We start from the raw sequence: 23601 nt of genomic DNA, 5'->3' as shown, positions 1-23601 counted from the left end.
CAAGTGCAACTCTGCCGCACGTCTGAAACACAAACGCTGTTCAACGCTGCTTGGGGTTTGTTTGTTTATGTGAATTTGGTAAATAAATGAATTGAAAAGTTTTTCTCACTTTAACAATTACTGTTAGGCTAAATCCAGGATTCAGTGCCGAGCCATGCTGCTTTTGTGACAGACAAAGATTGTCTATGTCTTAAGTTACTGGTTTGTCTATTTACATACATGCAACATCAGCGATTGGAGAACGTTTTCACCGTCTTGCTTTATGTCATATAGTCAAATGAAGACCTGGGTGAACAGCAGTTGGTTTTTGGTTCCTTGATCTTTTTTGCCTTAAATCCGTCTCAGCTGCGGCCTCCTAAGCCTTAATACCAAAGACAATCACACAGTCCAGCGACCCGACAGCCCAACCGCTAGAGAACAAGAGGAACAAACTGTACTGTTCTCTAGTCTTGATTTGGGGAATTTACTATGGAACAGGGGAGGCTGGTGGAGGTAGAAATCGGAGGACTGGGTCATTGTAATGCATGGGATGGAATAAGGAATGGTATCAAACATGGGCATCTGATACCATTCCTCATTCCATTCCATGCATTACAATGAGCCTGTCCTCCAATTTCTACCTCCACCAGCCTCCAGTGCTGGAGATTAAAGGTGGTGCATGGTGGAGGACAGTAGTATAGCAGCTGCCAGTCATGCAGGGTGTAGCGCTGCTACATGCTTCAGAACAGACGGCTAGTGAAAGCCTTATCCAGCAAGCCTTATTCAGTGGGGTATATCAGCGTTGCAAATTATCAGACAGCACGCTTGCATCATTTCTAGCATATATGTATATAGTATATATATATATAAACATAATATGTTGTTTGTTATTTGCTGCTTGATTGGATTACATGTTACTATGTGGATGTTCCTGTCACTGAAATGTGATTCTGTATTAATACAGTTCTTCCTTTCCTCATGGTCTCTCATAGCTGGTCTCTCATAGCTGGTCTCTCATAGCTGGTCTCTCATAGCTGGTGCCATCTTATTGCCAACACGTACGTATCTATCAATGATAGATTCTGTGTTACTATGATTTGATGAAAAGGGGACTAGAATAACTATGACTATTACAGTATGTAGGGGCGGCTGTGTCTCAGGAGGTAGAGTTGCCGTCTAATGATCACAAGGTTGGCAGATCAGCGGTTCGAGCCCCAGCTGGCCACATGTCGAAGTGTCCTTGGGCAAGACACTGAACCCCAAAATTGCTCCCAATGAGTGGATCAGCGCCTTGCATGGCAGCTTGCCACCATTGGTGTGTGAATGTGTGAATGAGAGGCCGTTGTAAAGCGCTTTGGAACAGCAAAAAAGGCGCTATATAAGTGCAGTCCATTTACCATTTACTATTTATGTGTCTGTTTGTGGTTATTAGAGTGTTTATTGTGTTTATTAGAGTTGTTAGCTGTTATCGGGGTGTCTACGGCTGACCCTGTGAAGGGGGATGTGAGGCAGGCCTGGTAAAGCAGTTGATAGTTGCTAGGCGATAGTTGCTAGGTGCCCTGGGGCGGTGGGGCAGCAGTGGGGCAGCTCGATGGGGCTGAAGGACACCGTGTCCTGAGCCACAGCCGGGGTATAAAAGGCCGGGGTCCCTAACCCGCTGCCCCACACGGGATCCTGGGAAGGGGGTTGATGAGTCGGCTCACAGGAGGGCTAGGCTGCACCATCTCATAACCTTTACTACAGGTGAGCTTCGACAGGAGAGAAGGTGGGTCACGAGTGAAGTAGGGCTGCAACTATGGAGTATTTTGGTAGTTTTTAGTATTCTCGTGAGTTTAGAATGATAAGGTTCTATCTCCGTTTAGGGCAGTTCAGAGATATTGAGCGTCAAAGTTTTTACATTCCATTATGTTCTGTGAGATGGAACCTTTGTATTTTATGAATGACTAACTCAAAAATGTCAACATTTTAAAAATAACACCACACAGGCATTAATAAACACCTAATGGATCAGATTATGTAAAAAACTAAATTTTGACCAAAATGGAGATAGAACCTTATAATTCTAACGTCACGATATGCTGTATTGAGAATAACAAATAGGTAGGCTATAGGGTTTGCAGCGTAGAACCAGGTCTAAGATTAGAAGCAGAACATTTCTTCTTTTTGTTTTACAATATAATAATAAACGTTGCCAGTTTCTAACAAATATAGAACAAAAGTCATTTTCATCACTCTATAAAAATATACCAGCAAAAGGCAGACAATTCTAATCACAAATTCTTTTTTTGTAAGCAAAGAATTCAAATTATTCGATGAATCATTTCAGCCCTTGAGCGAAATGAGATTTGTTTGGGAGTGAGATCTAAATGTTTGGCATTTAGCAGACGCTTTTATCCAAAGCAACTTAGATGCGGTTTTGTGTCGTCAAGTTAGAGATTGTGTGGAAAGGGAATCTAGTTAGATTCCACCCATCACCATCTGAGTTTATATATGTAAATGTATTTATTATATGTAAATCTGTCAGAGAGAGAGAGAGAGAGAGAGAGAGAGAGAGAGAGACACACACACACAGAGAGAGACACAGAGAGAGACAGAGAGAGAGAGAGAGACAGAGAGAGAGACAGACATTGAATCAATTTATTTGCTAATTGTTGATTTTTCCAAAACGTATTTGTACCTCGTGCTCAAGTCTGAGTTCTTGTTTGATTCGCTTTAGTTATTACAAAGAATGCCTTGTCCCTTTGCATCCTCCATTAAACTTGATATAGTCAAGTGTTTTTTCTTGTGAGGGTGAGGAACACTTCAAGTTTAAGCCTCAAGCTTATGAACGGTTGGTCAGAATCAACTGACCATCTGACCAATGTTTTGATTGTTTGCGAAGTACAATAAGTGAAGGATTATGTCGAAGAACCTGGGGTCCGTTTCCCTTAAAGTTTCAATTGTACTTAATTTCTCCCCACAAACCCAACAACCCACAAACCCACAAACCCACAAACCCAGCCACACATCTGTCAGAGTAACACTTGTAGATGAATAGACCTGGATCATCAACAGAGTACTACGTACTTAAGCTACAAAGCTTTTGGGACCCTGACCCGTGATCTGAACAAGGAACATAATCTGTCTGTCAGCCGGGGCTCTGTCGGGTTGACAGAGGGCTTGTATTGACCAGCGGTCCTAAATGGGTCACACGCTCCAACCCTGTGAAAGAGTAGATTGAACATTGATCCGTGTCGGTTTGGTCAAATGCAGAGCAGAGAGGAAAGCAGGTCATTGGCCCTCTAATCTGGGAACCTATCAATGTTCTAGATGCCCCTGAGCTGCTAATCCTAGTGTAATTGGGAGGATGACACAGAAAGCACTCGAGGCCTGACACACAGAAAGCACTCTAGGCCTGACACACAGAAAGCACTCTAGGCCTGACACACAGAAAGCACTCTAGGCCTGACACACAGAAAGAGTTGCCATGTTGGCAAGTTGCCATGTTGACAAGTTGCCATGTTGACATTACAAATTTCGCATAAGGTATTGATGAAATGATTTTAAGAAAAAACAAGTATTGAGAAAAGACCTAGAAAATCGTGAGTTTAGAATGATAAGGTTCTATCTCCGTTTAGAATGATAAGGTTCTATCTCCGTTTAGAATGATAAGGTTCTATCTCCGTTTAGAATGATAAGGTTCTATCTCCGTTTAGAATGATAAGGTTCTATCTCCGTTTAGAATGATAAGGTTCTATCTCCGTTTAGAATGATAAAGTTCTATCTCCGTTTAGAATGATAAGGTTCTATCTCCGTTTAGGGCAGTTCAGAGATATTGAGTGTCAAAGTTTTTACATTCCATTATGTTTGGTGAGATGGAACCTTTGTATTTTATTAATTACTAACTCTGTTTACAATTACTAAAAATGTCTACATTTTGTGACGTCACAAAATGTGTTGTGTCCACTACCCCTTCTGTCAATCAATGTCAAAGGGCCAGAAGTGTGTTTGTTAGCGTGTTTGCGTGTTTGCGTGCACACATGTGTTCTCATTTTCAGCAAAACCCCAAATTACTTTTTCCCATTCCACTTCAACTACAGCTGGCCCTGTTAATCTCGTCGTATCTGAGCCGGACAGACAAGTGCATTTTTAGAATCCCTGAATGGGAAGATTACCGTAGACACCAGAATATGTCCAACTAAGTGCAGCAGCACAAATAAACAACATTACTGCCAGAGTGCTGGAAAGGCAGACGGACAGGCCGTTCCTGGACAGGCAGTGCATGTAGCAGCATTATTTCTGTTGGACACTGTTGAAACAACTCTGTCCCCACACACACACACACGCACATCCACACACACACACACACACACACACACTTTGAGCAACTCAATCACTCTGCGGGCTACTGAAGTGGACCGCCATACTGTTTACCCTGGCATCCACAGCCGTATAATTTCCTACTGCTGGATACAGATGTGTGCGTGTCTCACTCACAGCTCTTAAAGTTGACTTAATGATTTCGTGTTTTTTCTTTTTTTCCTTCTTACTTTGTTGTTGTTCAACCCTCCTCCTCTCGCCCTTGTCCGTTCTACACAAACCGCCATCATGCAACTTCTATCCTCTGTCACACCAACCTGCCTGTCCACCCATACACCCCCTCCCCCCCTCCCTTGAACTACAAATCATCCTGGTTGGGGCTCTGCCCTCTTTCCTTGCCCCCCCTGCCACTCCTGCCGCCCCCCACCCTGCATTCCTGGTTGGAGATGTCAGAGTGCTCTGTAGCGCCCGTAGCCATGGAGGACAGTGACCACGAGGTGACTCGCTCGTCGGAGGAGGAGCAGGACTCCGCCCCGCCGTCCCCAGAGCATAGCAGGGACCCGAAGTTCGAAGCCGAACAGGTACCAGTTGCCCCCCCCCCCCCCACTGGTCACAGAGCTGAAGAAGACCTGCTCAAATGGAATGGCTGCATCCCAATTCATCCTTGTGAACCAGCAGTCACTCCTCAATGACACAGACCAAAAAACGTAACATCACTATGGGGTGTGGATATGGGTTGAGTCTGGGGAGGCTAGGTGGAGGAGGTAGGAATCGGAGGACAGGCTCATTGTAAATGCATAGAACAGAATGACGAATGGCATCAAACACTCCTGTCCTGATTCCGTTCCGTACATTACACTTCTAACCTGTCCTCCCATCTCTGCCTCCAGCAGCGTAGATATGAGCCCCATATCTCTGTGTCCAGGCCGACTCTGATGACGTTTACATTTACATGTTTGGCATTTAGCAGACGCCTTATTCCAAAGCGACTTACAATCCATACATTTGAATACTAAGCAAGTGAATCATCAATCCGCCAGTCGTAGCAGGAAGAGTAATCCAGCTCAGGCCCGGGGCCATTGATGGAAGGAAAAACCTTCAGAAAACCCTTCTTTTTTTTCTTTTTTTTTTTACACTGGAGAAACAGAGAAACAGTACAAGGGGGGCAATAGAAGTTCTTAGGGACACAGTAGAGGGGAAAGCGGGTGTCTTCAGGAGACGCAGTGCTGAGGGGCAGAAGATGTTGACTCGGGTCCTCTGGATCTGAAACAGCCTCCTCGCCTCCTCTCTAGATACCTCTGCATTATTTAAGACGGAACAGGCCGGAGTCCATCAGTGTCTCTGGGACTAGGAGAGCTCTGACGGTAACATGAGAATTGGGCTTTAGGACACGGGCACCTGTCTGAGAGCTCTGGGAGGGTATCCCTTTACCAGCCCAGCTACACGAGGAGCCCTGCTCCTTCTTTTGTTCTCCTCCTGAATAGTATTCACTGTCATCCTAGTAAGGTAGATGCTTCTCATGTACCTTAAGAGAGAGAGGCAGGTACAAGTATAGATATAGAACACAGAGAGGAGGCTGGTGGAGGTAGACATCAGAGGACGGGCTCAGGCTGATTCTGTTCTATGCATAACAATGAACCTGTCCTCCCATTTCTACCTCAACTAGCCTCCCCTGCCATAGATGGAGAGCAGGTACAAGATGACAGTAGGTTTGACAGGTAGTTTTATCGAGAATGGTCTTGAATCTTGATAATCACCCTAGGGCTATCAATTGACCTGAGTTCAATGTATGTTTTTTGCATAAGTAATGGGATAGTTCTTTTAGCTCTACACTCCAAAACAACTACTATGAGGTCGAAGTAAAGATTCAAAGATTCTCAGCTTTTATCTGATAGTATTTGTGTATCGGTTTCACTGTTCAGAAAACACTTTGTATGCATAAATGCGTACATTTTATGTCCCCCTCTTTTTGAGACCGACCATGAAGAGCCTATCATGATGCGTCCATATTCTTCTATCATCATCTACATCATGTGGGAAAAATGTCAGAGTCTCTCTTGAAACGTCTGGGATGAAACCCAAATAGTTTCCCTCGGTCTCTATCAGCTACGTGGCTACCCTTCACCCTTCAATTGAGTTGTGACGTCTGCCAAGCAGAGCAGGAAGAATCTGCTGAGCAGGAAGAATCTCTCTCTAGTCTCTAGTCAGGCCTACTTTTCCAGGAGGTTCCGCAAGGTCATGCCAATTATGAGGTAATGCGTCTGCTCTAGTGGAAGACCCGTTGACAGGTGGGTTGTGTTCGGTGCTCTCCGCTGGACAGCGTGAGTGTGTTGTCTCATGTTGGAGGCGGAGGTGGAGGTGGAGGTTCGTCTTGTCTCCAGTCTGACACCCTATCACGGATCTCTTCCTTGTTGCCAGGCCTCTGGCTTTGACCTTGGCGTTCGGCGTTCTGCCCATCAGCACAAACGTTCTCTCTGTCTGTCTCCCCGTTAGGGAACCACAGCCAATCTCTTATTCCCTCTCTGTCTCTCTGAGTCTTCTCTCTCTAACCCCTGAAGAACCAGGCTTGGCTGCCTTGTGCTGCTCATACTAACTAACTAGTGATCTATGTACTGCTGTTTCTGCTGCTACCTTTTCATTAGCTTCGTTATCTAACCACTTCTTTTTTCTTTCCCGTCGATCCTCCAACCTCCCCCCTGCCCCTGACCCTCCTCCTTCACCGCCACTCCTCCCTCTATCCACCACCACGTCCCTGCACTGCCTCCCGTGTCCCTACGCAACCTCCCCTCCCGGTCGTGTGTCGTCATCGTGCCCCCAACCCGCCCTCCCCCCACTCTCAGCCCACTCCAACTCACTCCAAGGATGACTCACTCCAAGAAGACGCGGAGCTGGTGAACCTCATGCCGGACCCCCCCCACCACCACAACGGGGGGCAGCAGGGGCATCCACCCCCACCCCCCCACCACAGCCATGAGGTTCCACACCCGTTGGACAGGCAGTTTGACGAACGCCCCCGCACCCCGGGGACGCCGCCCACCTTTTTGCGCCCCCCCACCGCGGGGGGGCGGGCCCAGGCGGAGCCGGGCGTAGAGCGCAGGCTGCAGCTGGAGGGGTATGAGTACGACCCGGCCTCGCCCATCAGCCCTGCCAGCAGGCCCAAGAGCCCCTGGGGTCGATTTGACCCCTACGACTACCCAGAGGTAAACGCAGGGGGACAGGGTCAAAGGTCAAGACCAAGAGAGATAACACTATGCCCCCCTAGGCCACTAGGCCATTACCTCTCCAGTGCTTTACATTCAGTTTAGCACTCGCCGGTTCTAAGGTTCTAGGCCCTTTTTCCAATGTAGGACTTGTGTGTTTTTAAATGAGAATACCGTTGTTGTTGTTGTTGCTTGTGGCACTTTGCTCACTGTTCACAAGGAATTCCATTGGTGTGACCACATTCATTTGTTTTTCGACTTGATAGAGGGTCCTTGAGAATGTTGATTGATTGTGTTGTTCGTATACAACTGTTCAGACTCAGTTTGTGGCGATGTGTCAGTGTGTGTCTGGCTGAGAGAAATGTGTGATGTGTGATTGGTGCAACTTCCTATTTGGAATGGGAGACGGACGATGACGATTGGTTAAAAGAACTGTGACTCGCTTACAAAATGTTCCAGCGGAATTCAATTGGACTGTAACATGGAGGGTCCCCATCTTTGTGTGCCTTTCTTCACAGGACGCAGACAAAGAATACGTGGGCTTTGCTACACTGCCAAACCAGGTGCACCGCAAATCTGTCAAGAAGGGCTTCGACTTCACCCTGATGGTAGCAGGTGAGCAAGAGGGAGACGTTGGGGGTTCTTCGGCGTATGGGTTGTTGTTTCCTCTCCACTCCACCAGGCTCGGGGGCCGAGGGGCTACTACCCTTTTACCTCCCCGAGACCTGGTTGAGGGGCTCACCCGGGCTATATTTCTGGACACCCCTCCAGAAGCCACGTCATCGTCTCGTCATCTAATGCCGACAGAGCATGCATCCCGTTGGGTGGGTGGTACACCGGGCAATCCAGGATAACATGGTCTGCGGTTTGGTCCTCTGTGCCACACTCACACGACGCATTTGGGGCCAAGCCCCATCTGTGCATTGATGAGCGGAAACGCCCGACGCCGGTCCGGAGACGATTGAGCCTCACCCAGGATAGCCTTGGCAAGTCCATCCCTGCGGGGCTCAGGGCCGGAGACTGGGATGTGGTCGCGGAGTTTGGAGGTGTTTGCCTCCCACTCCGTGCGCCACATATAATCCGCCCATCCTGCCGCACTGATGTTGAGATCTCTGCATTGCTGCATTACATTGGGTGTGATGAGGAGTTTGGGATGCTAGAGGGGAGATCTGCTTGTCACTGATGTGAACACTGTGAAGACTGAAGCCACTCTGACTCTTTCTCTCTCTCTCTCTCTCTCTCTCTCTCTCTCTCTCTCTCTCTCTCTCTCTCTCTCTCTCTCTCTCTCTCTCTCTCTCTCTCTCTCTCTCTCTCTCTCTCTCTCTCTCAGGGGAGTCGGGTCTGGGCAAGTCCACTCTTGTCAACAGCCTCTTCCTCACCGACCTCTACAAGGACAGGAAGCTGCTCAACGCCGAGGGTGAGGAAGGACGGCCATCTTGGTGGCGCTACAGTCTCTCTGACTTGTCTTAGCTGCAAATGTAGTATTGTATTGTACTTACATATTGAAACGCTAACCAGGGTTGGGGATTTTGTCAGGATGTCCGCTAGGCTTCTTCCACCGTAAATAGGTATACATATTTTAAATGAAGGCTGGCGCCACCAAAATCTGTGTGTGTGTCTGTGTGTCTGTGTGTGTGTGTGTGTGGTGTGTGTCTGTCTGTCTGTCTGTGTCTGTGTCTGTGTGTGTGTGTGTGTGTGTGTGTGTGTCTGTGTGTGTGTGTGTGTGTGTGTGTGTGTGTGTGTGTGTCTGTGTGTGTCTGTCTGTGTCTGTGTCTGTGTCTGTGTCTGTGTCTGTGTGTGTGTGTGGTGTGTCTCCAGAGCGTATCACTCAGACGGTGGAGATCACCAAGCACACGGTGGACATCGAGGAGAAGGGCGTGAAGCTGAAGCTGACCATCGTCGACACGCCCGGGTTTGGGGACGCTGTCAACAACACTGAATGGTATATATACCTACCTCTATATACCTCCCTCTATATACCTACCTCTATATACCTACCTCTATATGTCAAACATCTCTCCTCAGTATCTCCTGTACCTATCTGTTACATTTTAACATGGAATTGACCCATCGACTCTTAGGTTGCTAGGGCATGTTACAGAAACATTTAGATAGATATCGGCTGTATTATTATTATTGAATTGTCATAAATAGACATCATAGCACACATGTAAGCAAACGAGAGATTTGAAAAAAATACAGAAATAGTTATAGCCATATCCAGTAGCTTCTTCTTTAAGGTACAGTAACAGCAAAGTCCAAAATGTTGATGATTCGCTTGGTGATTCGCTTGGTGAGTGTTGAGTGTCTCTGTCTCTCCTCTGGTGAGTGTTGAGTCTCTGTCTCTCCTCTGGTGAGTGTTGAGTGTCTCTGTCTCTCCTCTGGTGAGTGTTGAGTGCTGGTGTGTCTCTGTCTCTCCTCCCCACCCCCCCCACCGCCCTTAGCTGGAAGTCCGTGGCGGATTACATTGATCAGCAGTTTGAGCAGTACTTCAGGGACGAGAGCGGCCTGAACCGCAAGAACATCCAGGACAACCGCGTGCACTGCTGCCTCTACTTCATCTCTCCCTTCGGCCACGGGTACGAACGACACGCGGGGCCCGTCCCAACACTCTCACATGGTTTACACACAGGCCCCGTCCCAACACTCTTACATGGTTCACTTCCCTCATATGCTTTCCTTCACTACCACTGACAGGTCGTGACGTTAGAATGATATGGTTCTATCTCCGTTTAGAATGATAAGGTTCTATCTCCGTTTAGAATGATAAGGTTCTATCTCCGTTTAGAATGATAAGGTTCTATCTCCGTTTAGAATGATAAGGTTCTATCTCCGTTTAGAATGATAAGGTTCTATCTCTGTTTAGAATGATACGGTTCTATCTCCGTTTAGAATGATAAGGTTCTATCTCCGTTTAGAATGATAAGGTTCTATCTCCGTTTAGAATGATAAGGTTCTATCTCTGTTTAGAATGATAAGGTTCTATCTCCGTTTAGAATGATAAGGTTCTATCTCCGTTTAGAATGATAAGGTTCTATCTCCGTTTAGAATGATAAGGTTCTATCTCCGTTTAGGGCAGTTCAGAGATATTGAGCGTCAAAGTTGGTACATTCCATTATGTTTTGTGAGATGGAACCTTTGTATTTTATTAATTACTAACTCAAAAATGTCAACATTTTAAAAATAACACCACACAGGCATTAATAAACACCTAATGGATCAGATTATGTAAAAAACTAAATTTTGACAAAAATGGAGATAGAACCTTATAATTCTAACGTCACAAAGTGACTTGGTTGGATAGGATAGGTCGAGAGAAAAAACAAGATTCTACCCAACATTCACCTCCAAACTGCTATACTGGTTCATACTGACTTCTCAAGTTATTTGATATAATAAGAAGAAGAAGAATATAATATTAGCAATTTAGTCTACACATTTATCCAAAGCCACTTACAGTACAGTGAGAGTATGCATTATGTGTGTATATATGGTCCCAATGGGAATTGAACTCCAAACCTCTGTGTCATGTTGTACCTACCAACTGGGCCACACAGATATCTCCACACAAACTGATAAAAATTGTCTGTCCTCTAGTTGTCTGTCCTCTAGTTGTCTGTCCTCTGCCATTGTGAAGTACAGAGGCAGCCAACAACTAAAGCTCTAGTGAAAGTTCATAGGGCTAAGTATGCACATTCTATGTATGTATTATTGGTATTATTGGTAGCCTGACCCATTCAGAATGCAATAGGTGTGCATCCTCCCCAGAGTGTTAGATCAGCCAGCCTCCAGGGAGACCATCTGGTGTAGCTAGACTTCCCCACCAATCGGTGGGATGAATACTGAAGCAGCACTTCAGTCAGTGTTCTGCTCTGCTCCACTCCACTGTGTTCATTGAAGGAGGATGTCTGTAGCACGACACACACTGCTGCATGGCCAGCCGGATAGGGAGAGTACGCCATCTGTTGACTACCCTGTGGTACTGCTACTACAACCTTGTGATCATGAGACAGCGACTCTACCTCCCGCGCCACAGCCACCCCATCTACTGTATTATGCAACAGTTCCCACATTTCAAATTGGAGTCCCTTGAGAAAATGAAACTAACCTTTCTCTGTGACAAACATAAAGTCATTATTATGTGTTGGCATGTTGGTGGTCACAGAAAATGACTGATCTCATTCTCAACGTGGGGTCATGATGAAGTACACTATGTTTCTCTTTGTGTGTTTCTCGCTGCGGTTGAAGGTTTTCTTAGCGTTGCTCTGTCGTGAGCTTAGAATGATAAGGTTCTATCTCCGTTTAGAATGATAAGGTTCTATCTCCGTTTAGAATGATAAGGTTCTATCTCCGTTTAGAATGATAAGGTTCTATCTCCGTTTAGAATGATAAGGTTCTATCTCCGTTTAGGGCAGTTCAGAGATATTGAGCGTCAACGTTTTTACATTCCATTATGTTTTGTGAGATGGAACCTTTGTATTTTATTAATTACTAACTCAAAAATGTCAACATTTTAAACATAACAGCACACAGGCATTAATAAACACCTAATGGATCAGATTATGTAAAAAACTACATTTTGACAAAAGAGATAGAACCTTATAATTCTAACGTCACGGTGTGGTGTTTCTCTCAGTCTCAGGCCTCTGGATGTGGAGTTCATGAAGGCTCTGCATGAGAAGGTGAACATCGTGCCGGTGCTGGCCAAGGCAGACACCCTCACCCCGGCTGAGGTCAAGAAAAAGAAATTCAAGGCAAGATGCTCTTTTTGTCACATACTGTTTTTTGTCGTCGGTGTGTGTAAATACTGAATACCACCACAAAAATATTCTGTGTTATTAATATATTATGAATACATATTATAAAATATTATTGGTATTGTTAATTGTATTTTGGGTGGAAATGGACAGGCTCATTCATCTTTGATTACATTTAAAATGAACATACTTCTTCAATGAATGTGTATCATTGTTGTTTGTCATCTTTTTAATTGCACAAAACACAATAAATAATATGAAGGGGAATAAGTGCAAACACACAAATGGCAAATCGCACGATACAGCCACCAAGATACAGCCACTAAGATACAGTCACCAAGATACAGGCACTAAGATACAGGCACTAAGATACAGGCACCAAGATACAGCCACCAAGATACAGCCACCAAGCATACTGTAGTGTTTACCCCAGAGGAGGAGAGGAATGAGTAATGGCATCAAAAACGCCATTCCTCATTCCATTCTCCCTCCACCAGCCTCCCCCTGGTGTTCTACCTCCACCAGCCTCCCCCTGGTGTTCTACCTCCACCAGCCTCCCCTGGTGTTCTACCTCCACCAGCCTCCCCCTGGTGTTCTACCTCCACCAGCCTCCCCCTGGTGTTCTCCCTCCACCAGCCTCCCCCTGGTGTTCTACCTCCCCCAGCCTCCCCTGGTGTTCTACCTCCACCAGCCTCCCCTGGTGTTCTACCTCCACCAGCCTCCCCTGGTGTTCTACCTCCACCAGCCTCCCCTGGTGTTCTACCTCCCCCAGCCTCCCCTGGTGTTCTACCTCCACCAGCCTCCCCTGAGTGTTCTGCCTCCCCTGGTGTTCTACCTCCCCCAGCCTCCCCTGGTGTTCTACCTCCCCCAGCCTCCCCTGGTGTTCTACCTCCCCCAGCCTCCCCTGGTGTTCTACCTCCATCAGCCTCCCCTGGTGTTCTACCTCCCCCAGCCTCCCCTGGTGTTCTACCTCCCCCAGCCTCCCCTGGTGTTCTACCTCCACCAGCCTCCCCCTGGTGTTCTACCTCCCCCAGCCTCCCCTGGTGTTCTACCTCCACCAGCCTCCCCCTGGTGTTCTACCTCCCCCAGCCTCCCCTGGTGTTCTACCTCCCCCAGCCTCCCCTGGTGTTCTACCTCCACCAGCCTCCCCCTGGTGTTCTACCTCCATCAGCCTCCCCTGGCTTATCCACAATCTTTACATTAATTGCGTCCCAAACACGTCGTAGAGTTTCATTCATTTATTTATTTATTTAAATCTTTGTTCGTCTTTCTCTCTCCTGCTCCGCCACCGGTGACCCAGCAGATCAGAGAGGAGATCGAGCAGTACGGCATCAAGATCTACCAGTTCCCCGACTGTGACTCGGACGAGGACGAGGACTTCAAACAGCAGGACCAGGAGCTGAAGGTATCTCTCTCTCCATCTGCAGCAGTGGTTCTCAACCACAAAGCAATTATGGTTTGTACTTGATCAGTTGAGTCAGGTGTGCTGGTGGTGGAACAGATCAAATATGTGGAACGGGCTGGTGGTCCTCGAGGAGAGGTTTGAGAACCACTGATCTACAGCCTTCAAGTAGCGTCATGGTCCTCTGTGGTCCTCTGTGGTCCTCTGTGGTCCTCTGTGTTCCTCTGTGGTCCTCTGTGGTCCTCTGTGGTCCTCTGTGGTCCTCTGTGGTCCTCTGTGGTCCTCTGTGGTCCTCTGTGGTCCTCTGTGGTCCTCTGTGTTCCTCTGTGGTCCTCGGTGGTCCTCTGTGTTCCTCTGTGGTCCTCTGTGGTCCTCTGTGGTCCTCTGTGGTCCTCTGTGGTCCTCTGTGTTCCTCTGTGGTCCTCTGTGGTCCTCTGTGGTCCTCTGTGGTCCTCTGTGGTCCTCTGTGGTCCTCTGTGGTCCTCTGTGGTCCTCTGTGGTCCTCTGTGTTCCTCTGTGGTCCTCTGTGGTCCTCTGTGTTCCTCTGTGGTCCTCTGTGGTCCTCTGTGGTCCTCTGTGGTCCTCTGTGTTCCTCTGTGTTCCTCTGTGGTCCTCTGTGGTCCTCTGTGGTCCTCTGTGGTCCTCTGTGTTCCTCTGTGTTCCTCTGTGGTCCTCTGTGGTCCTCTGTGGTCCTCTGTGGTCCTCTGTGGCTCAGTTTGTAGAGCTTGGTGCTAACAACGCTTAGGTTGGGGGATTTGATTCCAGCTGGGATCATACACTGAAAATGTTTTATGTATGCACTCACTGTAATGTAAGTGGCCGTATGTAATGTAAGTATGAGGGATTCTACTGCAGAACTAGGTTCATCTCAGAGTTGGGTTGGTTGGTTCATATGGATCGTATGGGTTTTGGTTCAGGATCTCAAGTAATTTTTTGTTATGAAAGGTTCTTTTTACAGCACATACAATGCCATTGATAAAGGATCATAAGCACTAGTGAAATATAAATCAGGTGGAGGATATTTTGTTGCCCCTTTGACAAAACAAATAATAAGTCATTATAATTTGAACATATTTTGACCCCCAACCTAAGCGTTGTTAGCACCATGCACCATGCACCATGCACCATGCACCATGCTCTACCAACTGAGACACAGAGGACCAGCTTAGCATGTCCAGCCTGGCCACCACACCCACAGAAGAGCAGCATGTCGTCTGCTGATAGGGAGAGGCTGTCTCCCCTGCATAGACCAACTGGGTCCTCGTCGGTTCCTGCCCTGAGAGGTGTGGGGGGGGGGTAGAGGGAGAGTGAGAGTGTGAAAGAATTAGTTTCAGAAAAGTTTCTTGTGAGTTGAGAGGAAGGGAGGAAAACGGTATGTTTAGGAGGGAGGATGGTGAAGGATGGAGAGAGAGAAAGGTTTAAGAGTGAAAGAAGAGAAAAGACCGTTAGGGAGGGAGGGAGGGAGGGAGGGAGGGAGGGAGGGAGGGATGGATATCTGTCTCTCTCAGTCATCACATCCCCTGGTCTCTCTCCTCCTCCTGCAGGACAGCATTCCCTTCGCGGTGATCGGCAGCAACACGGTGGTGGAGGCCAAGGGGAAGAGGGTGCGAGGCCGCCTGTACCCCTGGGGTATCGTAGAAGGTACCCCAAGATTTTATTCATTTAATTTACCATAGTGTAACATAATCTGATCCATTAGGTGTTTATTAATGCCTGTGTGGTGTTATTTTTAAAATGTTGACATTTTTTAGTTAGTAATTCATAAAATACAAAGGTTCCATCTCACAAAACATAATGGAATGTAAAAACGTTGACGCTCAATATCTCTGAACTGCCCTAAACGGAGATAGAACCATATCATTCTAAACGGAGATAGAACCTTATCATTCTAAACGGAGATAGAACCTTATCATTCTAAACGGAGATAGAACCTTAGAATTCTAATCGGAGATAGAACCTTATCATTCTAAGCTCACGATAGATTGATGAAATGATCAATCAATATAGGGGGATGGATATACTGTATATAAGCGTGAGTTTTGTGTAGATGTGTGTATTGAGCATCAGTATCGGGCCTGTGTGTGTTGGCCTAAGATGCTGGATCGGGAGTCAGAGATAGGCAGTGGTGTTTACCTAATCCGATACCATGACGCAAACTGTCATAAAAACTTGCCAAACACATCACACACACAGCTGAGATGACACGCGAGTTCGGTGACAACAATAACCGTAATAACAATGACAAAAATGTATTTTTCTTCTTAAAAAAAAAAAGGTTTCAAAAGGTTTTTGGTCATTTGCGATTGGATTGGTAGTCGATATCGGCCAATACGAAGTTCAGTACTCGGAATCAGTAAAGGCAATGAAAAGTTGGTATCGGTGTAGTCCAAACAACAATGTTTGAATAATTCGTACACTGCTCATAATTAACCCACACCTGTTCTCTGCTGTTGTTGTTGTTGTTGTTGTTGTTGTTGTTGACGACGGCAGTGGAGAACCCGGCGCACTGTGACTTTGTGAAGCTGCGGAACATGCTGGTGCGTTCTCACATGCAGGACCTGAAGGACGTGACGCGGGAGACCCACTACGAGAACTACAGGGCCCACTGCATCCAGAGCATGACCCGCATGGTGGTCAAGGAGCGCAACCGCAAGTACGACCACAACCACCGCTGACAGACATGTCGTGACGTTAGAATTATAAGGTTCTCGCCCCGCGGTGGTGTAGCGGTCTACGCACTGGCCGCTAGTGCATGCTGCCCACCGGGGCCGGGGTTCGTATCCCGGCTCGCCAGATCCAGATATGGCCGAGGCACACGGGAAGCGGCATATTGGCCGGCCGCTTCCGAGGGTGGTATAGGAGTATTTCTGGACTAGGATCCGTCGCGCAACACCGCCCCCTGGGCGCCGGAATAACGGTACTGGGCTCGAGGAGCCAGTCAGCCTAGTCTGCCTGGCGGCCTCCTCTGGGACTGCCGGCCACGGGGTCGTGCGGCGGATCCAATCCAATAGGCAGGGGATAATTGGATGCTACGTTGGGTTAAATTGGCTACCAAATTGGGTGAAAAAGGGATAAAATCTGAAAAAAAACAAATTTAAAAAAAAAGAATTATAAGGTTCTATCGCATATAGTTGTAATTGACTTAGTGAAATGTTTTGGGATCTCGCTTCAGGCTCAACAACAGCAGTCAGCAACAATCAACAATTCAATAATAAGTGACAAAAAAGTGATAATAGCAGTAATCAGTCACATTCATTCCCTTACTTCCACAACCACATACTGTCATACTGTCATGTTGTCATACTGTCATGTTGTCATATTGTACACCATAGATATAAAACAGACCTTCATGTAAGGGGACGGGGGGGTGAAGGGATGCAATGGATACTAGACACACCGATGTCGAGGATGTCAGACAGGTGATTGTGTCTGTGTATCCTGTGTATCTCTGCAGTAGGCTGAGTAATTCTGTCTGTGTGTCCTGGTCTCTGCAGTAAGCTGAGTCATTCTGTCTGTGTGTCCTGGTCTCTGCAGTAAGCTGACGCGGGAGAGCGGGACAGACTTCCCCATCCCCGTGGTCCCGGGGGTGACGGACAGCGAGACGGAGAAGCTGATCAGAGAGAAAGACGAGGAGGTACGGAGGCGCTCGGGGCACCACGGTCACCTGGACCGCCAACCAGAACCAGAGGCACACGGGAACGGCCTCGGGCGCCGACACGAGTCCCACCCACATGAACACTCAGAACCAGACCCACACCCTGACCCGGGCCTGGGCTGAGGTCATGACCCTGAGACCTCCTGAGTACCCTGGGCTGTCAATCACTCACTCACTCACACACACACACACAGGACACACACACACACACTCACACACACACAGGACTCATACACACACACACACACACACTCACACACTCACACAGGACACATACACACACACAGGACACACACACACACTCACTCACTCACTCACACACACACACACACAGGACACACACACACACACACAGGACACTCACTCACTCACACACACACACACACACACACACACACAGGACACTCACTCGCTCACTCACACACACACACACACACAGGACACTCACTCACACACACACACACACACAATCACTCACTCACTCACACACACACACACACACACAGGACACACACACACACACACACACACACACAGGACACACACACACACACACAGGACACACACACACACACAGGACACACCCACACACACACAGGACACACACACACACACACACAGGACACACACACACACACAGGACACACACACACACACACACACACACACAGGACACACACACACACACACACACACACAGGACACACACACACACAGGACACACACACACACACAGGCCCACAGAAGGGCTCAGGGTGGTCTGGTCTGAGGGAAGGGCCCAAGGTCAAAGGTCAGAAGGGTGACAGTCACTAGTCCTGTTTCCATGGCCACAGTAGAATGAACTGAATCCAGCCAATGGCATGGCTTTATTATGAGTGTTATCTATGCTAGTGGGGATGATGGAACACCGTGGCTGTCACTCTCCACTGACGGAGACCAGAGGCTCCTCTGCAGCAGGGGCCTGATCCACGTACGAATAAATGAATATAAAACTAATATACAATTCAAGAAGCAGTTACAAACATACAACACAACAGTTTTGAATTCAATGTATTATTATACTCACCACATATACAAACCTCCCTAAACAGATCCTACTCTAAACACCTGGAGTGACTTAAAGGTGTAAGAGTGACCAGTTTTAAGGCTATCCTGTAGATCTTAAAGATTTAAAAGTAGTTTTTAAAAAACGTTGTTTCTTGATGTAGTGTTAGCAGTGTTAGCAGTGTTAGCAGTGTTAGCAGTGGTGTTGTTGCCCTGGGAAACAGACCTGCACGTTTTGGCAGCCAAGCACTTTACTGCCGCGGGTAAGAGATGAGATGGAGGGATAGATGATCATACTTTTATTTATTTATTTATTTGTTTACCAGGGACAGTGCACATTAATCAACAAATCAGTTTCCACATCAATGTAAATGCGCCAGAGTTAGCTCATGAGCTAATTTCCATCTGTAGTCCCTGAGCAGGCTATTACACAATGAAAGGTGTAGTGTCATTAAAAACATCAGCAAGCACAACAAAACGACACAACTGGCAATTATACACTACATGACAATACAAGACAAAGCAAGACAATACAAGTGAAGCAGGCACAGCAGAATGACGCAACGTTGCAATACAATACAAAACGAGATATTACAAGGTTATGGAGGCTGACGGAGGTGGAGGGCCTTTAATCCCACAGCCAGGGTTGCCACGACTACCAGCCATGTCTACTGTGAGGTCACATGTCAGCCAAGGCCAACACAGATCCAGGGGAGATCATACCTGTCATACCTGCTGTTTGGTTTAAACAGGAAACAGCCTCACAACCACTCACCTGCTCAGCTCGCTGGCTTGTTTTAGTCCATTTCAGCATTGTGAGCTCAAAATGATAAGGTTCTATCTCCGTTTAGAATGATAATGTTCTATCTCCGTTTAGAATGATAAGGTTCTATCTCCGTTTAGAATGATAAGGTTCTATCTCCGTTTAGAATGATAAGGTTCTATCTCCGTTTAGAATGATAAGGTTCTATCTCCGTTTAGAATGATAAGGTTCTATCTCCGTTTAGAATGATAAGGTTCTATCTCCGTTTAGGGCAGTTCAGAGATATTGAGCGTCAAAGTTTTTACATTCCATTATGTTTTGTGAGATGGAACCTTTGTATTTTATTAATTACTAACTAAAAAATGTCAACATTTAAAAAATAACACCACACAGGCATTAATAAACACCTAATGGATCAGATTATGTAAAAAAACTAAATTTTGACAAAAATGGAAATAGAACCTTATAATTCTAACGTCACAATTGGATAAAACGGCATCTAAAAAAGGTGAAGTGGTACATGGTCAACAAGCACAACCCATATTTATACAGGTGCCTCCCTCCCTCCATTTATACAGGTGCCTCCCTCCTTCCCCATTATCCTTTTGAAATGAAAGCAGGTGTCTCTTGTTTGTTTTGTTTCCTGTATGTAACTGTCATTAAACCAACATTAACCGTCATTAACCATCATTAAACCTTGGCAAACAAGCAGCTGTCACTATAATGTCATCCTCTGTTAGTGAACGTGTGAGTGTGGGGTCACAGAGATCACTGACCTCTTGAATGAAGGATGGATTGAGGAACGCGTGTGTGTTTGATAGCGTTCTTCTTCAGGCCATTCCTGATGCATCTCTATGAGCCTCTAGTCCTCTAGTTTCTGCCTCCACCAGCCTCTCATATGTTGTGTGGTCCATAAGCACCAGTATCCTGCCCATGCATACAGCCCAGTCACAGAACGTTGGCCCTTTCTCAATTGTTAGACACTTACGGAGCCCCCCTGGGGTCACATGGTAGAAACAAAATATCTGATGTGTGAATCCGTTCCCTCGGTTTAGTAATTAGTTCCCTCGGTTTAGTAATTCGTTAGGGTTATGGTTAGGGTTAGAGTTAGGCCCTACGAGCCAGAACGATCGCAAGGATTCTAACCCTAACCCTAATCCTTACGATCGTTCTGGCTCGTAGGGCCTAACCCTAACCCTAACCCTAACGAATTACTAAACCGAGGGAACGGATTCACACATCAAATATTTTTTTCCTACCATGTGACCCCAGGGGGGCTCCGTAGAAACTTGATTCATTCCTCACATTCTCTTTTGATCAGAGCTGTACATATACGTATATAATATATAAATATATGTGTGTCAGGGGAGGCTGGTGGAGGTAGAAATCCGAGGACAGGCTCATTGTGATGCATGGAATGCAACGAGGAACGGTAAAAGCACACACGTTTGATACTATGATTCTATACTAAATTGTTGGTTGATTTTAAATGTTTCAAGTTCGGCACAGTGTCATAACCTAAACTTTGTCAAATGCTTAATTTTAGATCTTAAAGTTTGATCTTCAGAAGGTCTCTTCTCATGTTCTATAGAACCTTGTCATCATCCTGTCAACAAGCTACTAATAAAAAAAAAAATCTAAAACCTTATAAGTGACAGCTTCAGATTAGAATGAACCTCTCAAGAAGTAGCTCAAGTTCTCAATGAATACATTAATAATTAAAAGGGTTTCTAGAGTGTGTTCATTGGTCGTATCTGCTGATTAGAGAGACCTAGGTTTGATACAAATGACAGATGAATAAAGTTTTTGAATGCCGATACAAACTTCTGCGTGTACATGCTCCATCATCAGTGCTGGTCACGTGGTGTGATAAGAGAGCAGACCAATCTGGCCAATCGTATCGATCAGTTGTCAGGACGGCTGTGCTTGGTTGTGATTGGGTCATAGGATCGAATAAGGCTGGGTTATTGGCACTGGCGGACTGGGGGGGGGGGGGGGTGACCGCGACCGCCCCTCCTGATGTGCCCTTTTGAGTGGCAAAAATTAGAGGATGTGCCCTATTGTTGCCCCTCCAATGGTCTAAACTTGACCATGTGCACTGATGGGGTCCCATGTTGTGCAGTAGGTGCCCTTTCTTTCTTTTCGCCCTTCAAACAGCCTGAGTCCGCCACTGGTTATTGGTGCATTGATGTGGAAGTTATGAATTCATGTGAGAGGTCCCCTCTCCTCTGGGCATCTCTGCTCTACATGCATTTTCACCAAGCCGTGTCACATACCAGCTCATTCTGTAACAGCGTCTGTCTGCATGTAGAACTCATGTATGATGTAGAACTCCATGTTAGAAGATGGAGGTTTTGCTGACGGCTCTTTCTGCTCTCTCTCTCTCCTCAGCTGCGACGGATGCAGGAGATGCTGACGAAGATTCAGGAACAGATGCAATCGCAGCAGAACCCAGCCTATTAACCCCGGCGCCTGCACCCCCACCCCACCCTTTGTACATGCCCCCCCTCTCTCTCTCTTCTTTTCATTCCTCGGGGTAGGCTCCCTCCCTTAGAACTCCTCCACTCTAGTCCAGAAACATTGTCTAAGCCCACCCAAACTACCCAAACCACATCCACCCAAACCACATCCACTTGTCCTCCTGGTCTGTCACCCCCCCCCCCCCCCCCTCACTGCTGGAGACGCGTCAGAGCCCAGGCATTCGTCAGGAAGGCGGTGGTGAGAAGTCGCCTGCTCTACCAGCGTGGTGGCGGTGGTCAAACGCTGTCTGTTCGACAGAGTGTGATGTCATCAACGGACCCTCGGACACCTCTGCCATGGCTAGAGAGCACAGCTGTGCCCAGCAACCACCTAACCACACAGCCCATAGTCGTCCACCCCTGGGTTCCCATTTAGTCTTGATCGTCAAAAAGAAGAAACGTTTGTTTGCCTTCCAGTCTGTGGCTAACGCTTTGTTGATAGGCATCCTCTCCTAAGTAACCGTGAACTAGTAGACTGTAAGGGCATGTGTTGTCCTTCGGCTAGATATATTTGAACATTTATTTTGTAACAAGATTAGACCGGTGATTCTACCCGCCGTAGATGTGAGGTTATATATGACTGAGGTTATATATGTCCTCGATTGATTGACAGTTGGCCTGCCCAGATTTTTTTCAATTCTCTCAGTTTTATTATGCACACATTTTTCTTCAGTTCCAATGGTCGATACTGTAGATGGACTTACAAATACAGTGATATTATTTAATTTTTTACTACAATGTTAAATTTGTAAAAAAAAAGAAGAAAAAAAGATGTTACAGAATTGCATGCAGTCACATGTGATTGCTATTATTTGTACTGTGTCGCTACTACGTACGTACTAATGAGGAACTCCTTGTCCTCGTGGTAGAAGGTATGAATGTGTACTTTTTCCACATGTTTTATGTTTTCTTATTTGCAAAAGTACTGTAGGGTTAACCAGTTTTATTTATGCTTCCAAATTTTGGGGGGGATCCGCCCCAACAGACACAACTGTGTATCTGGTTTTAGACAGACTGGCTCAGTCCTGGTAAGTGGGAGGGAAACAGTCGGGTATCGCAATATTATTCTGTATCTTTACTGAGTATCTTTGTCCTTTCTTTTAAAATGTTTTGCCCACCTCCAGCCCACTTCAGAGAACAACGTTATTATTTATTTTACTGGTTGGGTCGTTTTTTTTTTTTAAAGAAAAACATGTTACCCATCATCAAATGAAAACAACTTTTATTTTTGGCAGTGTTTAATACACAGAGTATCGCAATTATGTGTTGGATCCGCAGCCTGATGTTTCATGATAATATCGTATTGTGAGATCTCATGCCATTCCCAGCTCTGGTCCTGGTCCAGGTGTTGTTGCTCTGGTCTGGGACATTATAGGATTTAGTCATGAAACCCAAATACATACAGTTGTGATTGAGGGCTGTGAAAAAGAGGTTTAACCAGCATGTTCCTGTCTTGTAGCTCACCAGGAGTAGAGATAAGCTGCAGTGGGCTAATATGTACCGGAAGAGATGTTAGCATGAGGACCATGTTAGCATGAGGACCATGTTAGCATGAGGACCATGTTAGCATGAGGACCATGACGTCAACAAGACAAGGCCCTTACTCTGCCTGTATCTACGTGGTAGATAATGACGGGGTTGCTTCAATAAGCGTACCCGCTTGTTCGTGTGTTCCAATTGTTCACCCACAATCCCTTTCACCTTGTTCCGTTAATGTGTTTGTAGTGGGCCTTTATTCAAATCCAGGTTATTGATTTTTTTTTTCCTCAAGCAATGTTGATTGTGAACACTGAGAGTAGCTATGTATCTCAATGACGGACCCTCATCCCCTCGCGTTTATGAAGTAGACAGATTTGAGTAGACGACCTCTCTGTTGTTATAGTTATGATATGCTCTCATATCAAGGGAATTGATACCATGCACATGTGTGAGCAGTCATATCATTTGGCCGTTCTTCGACCTGATGCTTTTCATTTGTTTTGC

The 23601-nt window shown here is 46.4% G+C and overlaps 1 protein-coding gene across 1 annotated transcript; it reads left to right on the top strand.

Annotated features, from left to right (window-relative positions):
• Nucleotides 1–4754: 4754 nt before the first annotated feature.
• On the top strand, nt 4755–21562 carry LOC308174039 (septin-5-like; the record flags this gene model as incomplete). The annotated part of the gene is made up of 12 exons (XM_080549092.1): nt 4755–4859; nt 7119–7478; nt 7997–8093; nt 8809–8895; nt 9297–9420; nt 9923–10057; nt 12115–12232; nt 13539–13640; nt 15182–15278; nt 16128–16290; nt 17172–17271; nt 21491–21562. 12 exons carry the CDS (start codon nt 4755–4757, stop codon nt 21560–21562), a joined length of 1560 nt encoding a protein of 519 aa, XP_080405218.1.
• Nucleotides 21563–23601: the final 2039 nt, after the last annotated feature.

Source organism: Nansenia antarctica (genome assembly GCF_963989245.1).
Source record: "Nansenia antarctica genome assembly, chromosome: 19".
Classification (NCBI taxonomy): Eukaryota; Metazoa; Chordata; class Actinopteri; order Argentiniformes; family Microstomatidae; genus Nansenia; species Nansenia antarctica.
Note: the sequence above shows the minus strand (reverse complement) of the source record. Positions and strands in the feature narration are given on the sequence as shown.